At 40.1% G+C, this 12,082-nt stretch overlaps 1 protein-coding gene across 2 annotated transcripts in view; it reads left to right on the top strand.

Annotated features, from left to right (window-relative positions):
* klf12b (Kruppel like factor 12b) overlaps nt 1–12,082 on the top strand; it is a 56,443-nt gene that overhangs the window by 26,816 nt on the left and 17,545 nt on the right. For both annotated transcript variants that reach the window (XM_077537254.1, XM_077537253.1), the window contains exon 3: nt 7,520–8,036. In XM_077537254.1, the coding sequence (XP_077393380.1) occupies nt 7,520–8,036 (517 nt within the window). The remainder of the gene's footprint in view (nt 1–7,519; nt 8,037–12,082) is intronic.

Below are 12,082 nucleotides of genomic sequence, written 5' to 3'. Positions count from 1 at the left end.
TGATGCATTAGTGTTCAATTCCTTTTGATTTAAAGTCACATCAGTGATTTAGTGCCCTTTAAATCTGCCCGAAAATCACTTAAAATGTTCTTTTTACAAGCTCTAAAATGGGGGAGAATATATATCATCTTGTAAAATATTTATAATCGAAGAAATGTTGCAGGTGGGAAATGCAATGTGGGCCCAAGTTAAGTGACAGGAAAAATGATGCAAACTCTCTAATATTTCAAATACATAGCAGAAATAATAATAATAACAATAACAATAACAATAATATAATAATAATAATATTATTAATAATAATAATAATAATAATAATAATAATAGTAATAATAATAATAAAGCTTTAATCTTTTGCGTAATTTCAGTGATAGCTATCCTCCAAATAAACCTCAAGTCAAAGAACTGGTAGTCAGGCAGTTCGAGCGGCATTTAACACGACATGCCTCATCATTCCTGTGGGTCAAAAAAAAATCACTTCAGCAATTAAGCTATACAGTAGTTGTGAATTGCTTAATTTTCAGAAATAGGAGTGATGCTGATGAACATCCAGATATAGTATATAATTTACATGTGGTTGTGACTTGTGAATGACTTGTTTTTAAACATTGAATATGTTTGTGGTCAACAAATACAAACCATAAAAGTATTTTGGAGACATGGTGGGAATGTCAGTAAACATTCGTCATTCACTGGTGGCCAGGACGTCAGTCCTTCATTAATTCAGGACTGCCCAGTCCGTCAGTCGACATTCAATCATCCATCCATTTTCTTAAAGGGATCGTTCGGCTTTTTTAACATGAATCTCAATTTGATCCTCACCTGCCGTGTGTGCGATCAGCACTGACTTACCCCTGACAGTGTTCGGTGACACCAGTTCTGGTCCGGCGTTGGGCGAGAGGAAAATAGTCCAGCAAGCTTGCTGGGGTCTCGGAAATAAAGCGTTTTTCTTCTAAAAACTATTTGTTTTCAAAAGCGTGATACATTTCCATCACAATACTCTTTTCTGAATAAAGTCAGACACCATTACCGCCAGCCACTACTTTTCTGTTCGTCCGTATCACTGCGCGGCGCCCTGTAGAACGCTAACCGACGCACTGCAGCCAGCTAGCTGATACTTCTGCCGAAAAGGCAAACAACTTCAGGCGGAAGTTAGCCACTGCTACTAATAAATTGGTTTATATACTGTCTGCAACAATAAAAATAAAAACTAAAATAACACCATTTCTCTTCAAAACACTGTTGAACCAAGAGAATTCAATTTTACAAGCACTTTAATATGAAATGAATGATCTTCAAGTCAGTGTTGCAAGAATGTTTCGTGCAGGGGTGGACCTAGTCCAGTGGGATAAAGGGCCGTGATCACCCCAAAATCTTGAAAAATCCAACATTATTTGCATTACAGTCTTCCCTCGCTATAACGCGGTTCACTTTTCGCGGTCTCACTGTATCGCGGATTTTTTTAAGTGCAATTTAGCATATTTTTTTGCAGTAATATACCCATTTTATAACATTTATGAAGTTTTGAACATTATCAATGATTGAACAAGAGAGAAATGTGAGAACATGTAAATGCCTCAATGAGAAAAGTGTCTAAATTGTGTGGTAGGGGATTTTAGAGCCTTAAAACATTTATAAGAATTGTAAAGCTAACATAAAGCTAACTACTTCGCGGATTTCATTTATTGCGGGTATTTTTTGGAACCTAACCCCAGCGGAAAACGAGGGAACACTGTATAACAAATTACATAATACATTTTATAATTTATTACTTGCGTATTTAATAAGTGACCCTTGCATCATTGCATTTTTATATATGCGGCACTCGAACAAAAAACACCCCTGACTTGGAATCACTTAGTCAAGATGAAGCAGAGGTCATTCATCAGTGCATGTTGAATGGGAAGAACACCAGATCTTTTCAGCCCGATAGGTTATCTTGGGTCTTGTGAAACTGTTAGGTCACATCCAGTTGGTACGACTTGCTGATAAGAAATCTCCACATCTGTGCAGTTAAGTGCGGCAGCAGGTGGTTCGTCTCCGGGTCTTTCTGGGTGTCCTGCTCTGTACCGCGCCTCAAGGCTTTTCAGCTCCTCTGAAGTCACCCTCCATTCGTGGCGCGATGTCAATCTGGACGCGACCTCAAGCGGCTTTGAAGTGCGCCGAGATCCAATCTCCCGCCCCCGAATGACTGCGCCTCCCCGTCGCAGGGCAGACAGACCGCGACAAAAATGTGGTCTTCATTTGGGTGGCAGGGAGCCAAAGGCTGCAAATACGGCCTGCCTCGTTAGACCCTTCCCCCGCAAGGGGCGGGAAAATGTGCCCTGCGAACCTGTATCCCCTATTAAAGACAATGGCACCAGAACCGAGGCGGGTAGGCGTGCTTTCGTGTGTGTGCAGCATGTGTGTATGTGTATGTGAGAGAAGTGGGTTTGTGTCTGTCAAAACGAGAGTGGAGGTGGTTTAATTTTTCCTGTTGCCGTTGCTTGATATAAAAGTTTTTGTTTTTGCATTTGGAAGAAAGTATCCTTCTGAAGGATTGATTTATTGATTATGTTCCACATGGGATGGGACATTCTTCTTTTTTTAATGTTAGGAACTACTGTTGTCCATATTAGTGACTTGTTAAGCAGAATAATGCTGCCTGGGAGTGTTATGCCATAGCATCGATATACGACATAATACATACTGTATTATTGGCTTCTTTGGGAGAATAGACAAATAAAAGACTTCTTCAAGCAGGACAACCAGGTCACATCGTGGAAAATGCAAGTGAATCAGCAGCACCTCGCGAGAGGGTGCTGGTTGCATGGGTGTCATAATGAAACAAGAATGAAGTCATAATATTTCAAGGAACACAAGCTCATGCCATTACGGCCATAGCTGAATGTAATGTTGGACTTCTTTCGACAGTGAACTAGCTGGGAATCAATCTTTGCTTGTTGCATTCAAGTGGTTCACTCCACTTTGCCTTTATTCCATTAAGATGTAATTAAATGGTATCATTGCTGCATAATTAGCCAAATTCCTAACATTCAATAATCTACTATTATGCCCATTCCCATGATTTAGACCAGGGGCCAGTAACTTCTGTCCTCGAGGGCCCTTATCCTGCACGTTTTAGATGTTACCCTCCTCCAGTGTACCTGAATCAAATGATCAGCTCATCAGCAAGCTCTTTAGAAGCCTGATGACGATCATGATCTTTGAGACACTTTCAATGATACTTTAAATGTAACGTTTGCACCGGATATAACTCATACTTGTATATTCCACTACAAATTGTCATAGAATTGACAAAAACATATTAAAAAAAAAAAAAAAACTTTTTTTTTTTTTTTTTTTTTTTTTTTTTAAGAGAAAAGAAACCTATATTCATACAGACCTGCCAAAAGAACTGAAAATTCATAATATGCATTCCAGGCTAGTAGGACTGCTTGTTCACCCACAAAAGAAGATATTTCAAACAGCCTCCTTTGACATATATGTGATTGCAACTGAGCACAAGAACAACATCGTAAATTGATGCTCGATGAAGAGAAGTATTACATATGCTTTCAAAACTGAGCTTTTTTTTTCTTCTTTGATTACTTTTTTTTTATAAATCCCAAAATGCTGTTATCATGGGAAAGAGCAGCCAAAACAACTTTTCGACATGTATACAGAGTTGACGTCATCAAAGCAACACAATTCTACAAGCACTCAAATCATAGTTGTTGTGACTTTTAGTTAGTTGATTTTGAACTGGATGCATAAGTTTTAAACTCTGTTCTTCAGAAATGAAACTATCAATTATAATCTATCCATCCATCCACCCATTTTCTTGACCGCTTATTCCTCACAAGGGTCGCGGGGGCTGCTGGCGCCTATCTCAGCTGGCTCTGGGCAGTAGGCGGGGGACACCCTGGACTGGTTGCCAACCAATCGCAGCAATTATAATCTATCCCCCAAAAATTTAGTTGATCCTAACCAACAAACGTATTAAGATCGTTGATTGGTCAACTCAAGGGATAGGACTGGAGAGAACAGGTGGACGCAAAACCCTAACGAGACCAACATAAAACAAACTAACCTTTTGTCCTTTTGTAACTTGCGTCAAAATACTCCTGCATACGAGTTCACAGCGTGCTGTTTGAAACCGTAAATGATCCCCTTGTACTGTATATAAGGTCAAATATGCTCGGTAGTTTATGCAGCCCTGAATATTAGATGGAATATAAATGTCATGAGCACAATCATACATCTCAACATAATTCAGATATATTTATCCATACATCAGCCATCTATTACATAGTGTACATCTTCTTTAGCACCAATATCTGAAATGCAATGATAAACTATTTCAAAGGCCTACAGATGGTACTAATATCAATAATAATTGATTTTGAATTAGAGATCATTCAGAATGCTATCAGGGGGTTGCGTTTAAAGGTCATATGGGCACATATTTGTTTTTTGTGAGAATGGTTAGTGGGTGGTTCTGTGAAGTGGACCATAACCACACGCCATAAACCTTGACCCGAAGCTGCTGAACCTGAGGTGAACCCGTCCAGCATGGTGGCGGGGTTTGTTTTTCCACTTGCGAGGGCGTTACGGAGTAAACAAGTAATTTCATTCTATTCATCGGCTTGTAACATTTCCTGTAGGCTGAGTATACAAGCTTGGAGTATAAATAGTAGGCTACTACAAAAAAAAAAAAAAAAAAAAAACAAGCTACTTGGAAGAGGAAAAAAAAAATCTCAATTCACTACTCGCAGCCAGCATTACATAAGCAGAATGAAATGTGAAGTGGGGGTGAAAATTCATGGCGGGGCACATTTTTCATAGCTTCTAGATTTAATAAGCTTTACGCGTACGATTAGTTAAAAGAAAAAATTAAGTACCGTATGAGCTCCCTCCCCGATGGGCCTGTGAAAGGCCTCACTGTTAGGATCACGACTTAAGGCACCCCTCCCACACGTGACACGCTGTGGACAAAGATCACTTGAAATACCCAAGACGGCTTGTGGGGAAACAAGTTGTGATGCGTTCAGGTCACATCAGAGAGTGGGGCTATGTGAGAGAGTGGGGAGACAGGCAGGAAATTGAGCCCATATGATGTTTTTTTCCACAAAGGAGTTTTAAGAGGGAGGGGGGGGCAATACACAGAGGCACATTTCTGGGGGAGTGATGGAAAACAGGAGGAAACGAGAGGCGGAACAACGTAGGGAGGGAAAGAGAGGAGATGATGAAAGCTTACAAGGGCTGTGTGACACTATCTTTATTATGTCGCCATGTGCTCCTGAGCGGTGTGCGCTTAATCATAGCAAGAATGCTATCAGTTTTGAAATATGTCCACACTGAGGCTCAATGTTGACTCTGACAGTTATCAATTGTACTAATCATTTAACTTGTCATGTTAATAGTACAATTGATTTTAGTGATGTAGTTGTTGAAAGAATAGTTAAGCGTTCAGTGGTTATCGTTACCAAATTTGCTATTTGTATTAATCGATACGAGTCTAATGAAGTTGATACTTTAGTCTCCATTCACATTTAGAAATATAATGATTCCTCTGCTTTAAATGTTAAAAGTATTGGTGATACTGGCCCTGTTTTTAATTGGTATCAGATCAATACCAAATTTTGCAGTAGCTATCGCGCATGAGTGGCACAATTTTCATTGTGGGGTCTTGGAATCACTTATTTATTTTTTTTTTTTTTAAGATGCCGTAGTCAGCAGATGTGGAAATATGAATTTGGTGCACAACATCACCGGCTCGCTACCAAGAAATTGATTCCCAAACTAGTTTATCACATCGATTTTTGGCCAATTCATTTTTTCATTCATTGTTTTTGCTCATTGAAACTCATTCACTGCCTTTGACAAGTATACTTGTCAATTGTATTTTTTAGAGCGGAGATAAATGGGGGCTAATCTTACTATGCTTCACAGTAAATATCAAACTTGGAAACAACTTTACTGATACCCAACCACCGGTAGATGACATCATTGCCCCATTTTATACAAAATAAACACAGTTTCAGAGTCCATGGGAGAAATGGCTGTATTTTGGCACACCTACATTTTTCTACTGTCAATTATAAAAGAACGGGACGGGACAAAATGTAGGGAGTCTATTCTGTCATTTGGTAGATTTGGTTTATATATAATTATCGAACATAATATCACATGGGTATTAAAAATTTTGAAATTGAAAGAGGCTTACATCCTGGACTTGGTCGCCAGCCAGTCACAGGCCACATATAGACAAACAAGCAAATTTAGTCATTCACACCAATGAACAATTTTGAGTTTTCAATTAACCACGCATGTTTTGAAGTGTGGTAGGGAAGCCCAAATTTGTCCCCACGGGAGAACCATGGGGGGCTTTGCCCACCCACAAAATTGCTTGTGCCACACACTGCCTGAAGCCAACTGGGATAGGCTCCAGCACCCCCGAGACCCTTGTGAGGTATAAGCGGTTCAGTAAATGGATGGATTGATGGATGGATTTTTTTTTTTTATCTTAGCATAGTTGTATTTTTCTGTTAAGAAATGCAAGATTGAGTTTATTCATCACAGACATTAAAAGTATAAAGGAAGTCACATTTTGTTTGGTTGATGGGAATCTAATCTGCAATAGCCTATAAAGGAGGTACACAGCGTGTGTGTGTGTGTGTGTTTGTGTGCATGTACGTTGGCAAAACCCCTGCTGATGACCCTTTGTTGACCCCTTAAACTACACCCAGCCGGTCATATTTGCTGTGTGGCTGAATGATTTATCGTAGCTATATGAACATTCAAGACATTAATAACTCAAAATCAACCATATGCCTTTGAATGCAACAGCCACTGGTACTGCAACAGCAGCGAAGGCCAGCCAATCACAAACCTCATTTCAGGCTTGCTGAAGATAGCCAATGACAATGTGTCACACACGGAGAATACAAGGCGGAAATGAAGGATCCTGCGTAACATCATTCAACAGATTCATTGGCAAAATATAAATCATCCATCATTATTAAATTTCACTGGTCTCTCAGTCCGGCATTGTTATTATCGCGATGAACTGGTGAGTGGTGAAATAATGTTTTTCAACTAAACAAGCTCTACTAAGTGGTGCAGCCAACTCAAATTAAGTATGAAAAGTTTTCTTACTTTTCACAGTTCTTCTTCTTCTTCTATTTCTTCTTCGTCAAACATAAATCAAGCTTCAGATGTCAGCGAAACAGGAGTCTGTCAGCTGGACTGACATGGTTATTGACGATTACGTTAAAGGACGAAAAAGCACTTCTGGCAATGCTTAGCCCGTTTCTTGTCATTTATTTAACAAAAATGGCCATTGATTGGTATTGAAAGATTTAGCCTATGATTCTTCAAAGCCATATCAACAGATGTAAAACTTTGAGGGTTTAATACTTTGTGATTGTAATGCAATGAATGGTTTTCAAAGACAACCATTTGCAAATGTTTCAGTGAGTGTTTCAACCGTTTTTCTCAGGCAGCCAGACACACGAGTGCTTCTGTTCTTCCGCAGTCACCCAAAGTGCGGCCGTACTCCACGATGGACGGCGTCCCCTTCTTCCTCAGCAGAGTGAAACCCGAGCCTCCAGAAGACCTGCTCGCCCACGACCTGCACTTCCACACGCAGACCGAGCCGGTGGACCTGTCTATCAACAAGCCCCGCCCCTCCACCACCACGTCATCCTCCTCCCCACTGAGATCCGCCTTCTCGCCGTCCTCCCTGTCGTCGTCGTCCTCTTCGTCGTCGCCGTCGGTCATCACCTCGGCGTCGTCGGTGCTCTCGCCGGGCCCTCTGGTGGCGCCCGGCATGAGAGGTCAGCCATATTTGCACATCCTGCACTCGGTGCCGCCGCCTCCGTCCAGCCCGCTGGGCCTGCAGGGCGCCGCAAAGCTGGGCGGCCGCGTTCACCGCATCCCGGTGGTGGTGCAGTCGCTGCCGCTCATGTACACCACGGCCGTGCGTTCGCCCTCCAGCCTCAACAACGCCATCATGCTACCTCTGCTGGACGACGCCAAGAGCCAGGGCAAAGGTGAGACCTGATTAAAACATGCCTGCCAGTGAAAATGAATGAGTCAAGCCCTTTAAAGGAGACATGATTGAAAACGGTTCTCAGGTGAAAATACTCATTTGAGGGGTGTGGTTTGTTCTTATGTTATCATGCGGAGATTGGTCAAATGATGATGTGAGTGGCTACTGCATAAAATATACTATTGTGCTACTGTGGATACAATGAAACCAAAGTGAAAATTATCCTATTGGATATACAGTGGTCCCTTGCGACTTCACGCTTCATTAATTGCAGATTCACGATATCGTGGATTTGTTTTTGGGTCCACAATGAATTCATACATTATGGGGTTTATCTTGGGTTGTACCTCGCTATTTCAGTTTTTCTGAGATTATTACCCCCAAGCCCCCCACCATCCCCCTGCCCACCCGTGCTTGGATTTACTGTATTCTTTATTTATGCAGCTATCTTAGTTAACAAGTTTTTAGAAGGGTGGGAACTGTGTGGTGGCATCGTTAACGCAACGTAACGCCTTCAAAAAATGAGGGAACAATGTAATTGAAGTAGAAAATTCAAGTAAAATTGTAACATTATTAACTGTCATACAAGTCTAAATATAAATTAACCACTGTATAATGAAAATAAATATTCTCCCTTGGCAATACGCAAGTCAACCAGATACATCATGTAGGGCGGCATGGCTCAGTGGTAGAGTGGTTGTCTCCCATCCGTGAGGTTGTTGGTTTGATCCTTACCCCTGGTGACCATGTGTCCTTGAGCAAGACACTGAACCCCGATTTGTTCCCAGTGGGTCTGGCACTATGGTAGCAGCCGACAACTCGTGTATGAGTGTGTGTGTGAATGGGTGAATGTGAGGCTTTAATTGTAAAGCACTTTGGATAACTATATGCTATGTAAAAAGCAGTCCATTTACCATTTAATAATATCAACTGTTATACAGGATAACAAAAACCTACAACTGTTTAATATATCTAAAATACAATAGAATAATTCATGCAAGTATAACAAAAAGTTATTTGCTATGCAATTAAAACAAATTTACACTACTCACCCTTTGATGATGGTGTTGACTCCATGTTACACAAGCGTAAAAGTGAAGTAAAAGGTTATAGGATGAAGCAATAAATAAAATCCACAATGACACTTTGATGGGTGAAAATTGACAAGATGCATCATTTTGAGTTGTCATACAAGTTTAAGAATGAGTGAACCACTGTATTGTTGAAATAAATAGAACCATTCATGCTGCGGTGATAGTGCTGTATTGACACCAGTACGTAATAAAATTAGATACAATAAAAATAAATGAAACCCACTTGTACTTTCACAACATGACATATTCGACTAGATGGATTTAATAATCTAGTCTTAACTTCTGCATAATACAAAAAATATAAATACAACTCATGGGCAGCTCACCTTCTGCACTTCTCTTTGCTGCTTAACTTCGCTTCATCTCTTCCAGTAGAGCTCAGTGCTGCCTGGCATGTTGCCACTCTACACTGAAGGTGTGCAACTCTAAATTTGGACTTGCCTGTATCCTGTAAAAACTTCGATCTCTTAAAAAATCTATGAAATCTAAGATTTAGTGGGGACACCACACTCACTATTAAGTGCAAGGATGCGTACAGAGGGAGATGGAAGATTTCCTGCCTGGCTGGCGAGTCTCTTCACATGAAGACAAAACACTGCTGTAGTGAGCAGCTACATGCATCTTTTTTTTTTTGTGTGTTGCGTGTGCAAACCTGACCGGTATCTTATAAAGCCATGTTCAAAGGAAGCAGCTCCCAAGATAATTCAATTTGTCTTCAAGAATCATGTTTTTAATAAAATGGGGAAAAATAGAACGGCACATGCAAAATTTGCAACTTATAGATGAGCGATATCTGTGAACCCAAAAACTTAAGTTCACAGTTAACTCAACAATAAGCGACTGCTATTAAACTCAATCACATATACTGACCGTAAAGTGATGTGAATGTGTATCTGCATGTTGTGGGTTGTATGACTTGACATGATTTTCTCAGCTCGACTCCACTTGAAATTTACTTGGGCCTTGACTTGCTTCATTTTTGCCACAGTAACTTTGGATTTGCTCAAATCTTGAAGGCTAAGACGTGAGTGAGCATTACGTATGACTTGCACATCTTTGACTTCCTCCCACCTCTGATGGTAACCTTGTGTCTTGCGTCAAACGGCGTGCCGGCATTTAGCGTGCGTTCCGCTCCAGAGGTGGCCCCCCCAGGCATTGATGCTGTCCTTCAGAGGTGAACAAGCTATTAATGTTGTTTGTTGCCTTTTATTCCAGGTAGCAAGCGAAACAGCAAACATCTGCAGCACTTCCAATGTCACGCAGGGTGTGACTGCTTCGCTCTCACTGGGTGGGGTTTTTATTGCCAACCACGGGGAGGGAACCCACACTGGCTGCTCTTGTCCACCTCCCGCCATACACAGGGAGAGTGTTCATTTTTCTAAAAGTGAGGTTGCTTCTGGTCACATCCTGCAAGGATGGACGTTTAGGCCTCGTGCCCGTGCACATAGTCTACATGCGGGCACACAAACGCGTGTGTAATTAGTTCTGGGTGGGGTCATCCTCAGAGATACTTGCTGTGAATTTCTGGGGAGAAAAAGTAGGACGGGAAAATCAGGACTTGCATAACAGGGTGGGGATGCACTGATGGATTTAGTCACTTTTTATGCAGCAGCAAACATTTTTTGTTTTGAAATTAGTCTTGCAAAAAAGATAAACTTATCTTACATTCCAAAATTCCATAACAGAGCCAAAAAACAAAGAAAAAGAAAAAAGTTAATCGCGTGATGCTCACAATAGCATAAATCAATATGGCTGTTAATGTAGTTCTTCTTTGTACCGTACCATTAGAATAGTAAAAAGTGTTTTTCAAGTATCCCCCCATTTTTCATCAGTGTGTTTAGAAGACTTTTGGGGTTTAAAAAAAGAAAAAAAGTTATTATTATTTTTTTAATTATTTTAAACTTTATTTATATGAGCAAGTTTCACTATTCACAGTCAGTGGCAGGTGTCCACTCTATATATATCATAATTTAATGTTATGTGATACATAAAGCCACAGATTTATTTGCATCTGCGTGGTAATCTGATTTATGTTTGAATGATTTATTTTTAATCCACACCTGTTTGGTAGAATTTGGTTTTTGTAGTGTATGACTAAAATACTAGAACTCTAATTGAAGTAGGTGAACAATCTTTCATATTAATTCTAATCCTAACCTATAAAATCAAATGGGCATTTATGCATAATAAACCTGATGTTGTTTAATGTAATACAGATTAAATGATTGTTAAAAAAAAACCAAAACTATATACGGTAAGGTGAAAAATATAGTTGCATATTAAATTGCAACTGCAATACTGAGGGGAAAAATTGCAATTAGATTATTTTTCAAAATTGTTCCTTCCTATGAAAGGGGAAGTTAACCTAAAAATTGTCTTTACAATAATATTTTGCATGTGCCTCCACTAGTCTAAACACGGCATTCTGATTAATATTGTGTTTGTGTGCAAAATCCACCTGTTTTTATCCATTTCATTGGGTGCCACTTGCTGTTAACTGAAATGACATCACAGTTGCTGAGAGCTAAGGCAACAACCAATCACAGCTCAACAGTTTTTAGAAGCTAAGCCTGAGATGGATAAAAACGGGTGGATTTTGCTGCTTAACCCGTATTCCACAAATGTAATATTAATCATATTACTCTGTTTAGACAAGTTACGGCTGCATAGAAAACACTGTAAAGAAAATTTTTAGGTTGACTTCCCCTTTAAAAACCCAACAATTGTGCCCCCCCGCCCCTCCGAGACTGGGACGGCGTTTCAATTCATTTCAATGGGGACAATGTATTTCATGTAAAAGTAAATTGAGTTATTGAACTTCGTAAAAGGCAGAATTTTCGCTGGCGTACCGAATAAAGGCTCTTGTGAATGTAGCACACCATGCATTAACTATGCCACCGAATAAATAAGTGTGCACCTGAAAGCATCGCCACCTTTTTGACTCACTTTAAAG

Source organism: Festucalex cinctus, chromosome 11, assembly GCF_051991245.1.
Source record: "Festucalex cinctus isolate MCC-2025b chromosome 11, RoL_Fcin_1.0, whole genome shotgun sequence".
Lineage (NCBI taxonomy): Eukaryota > Metazoa > Chordata > Actinopteri > Syngnathiformes > Syngnathidae > Festucalex > Festucalex cinctus.
This window is presented reverse-complemented; position numbering and strand designations above follow the sequence as displayed.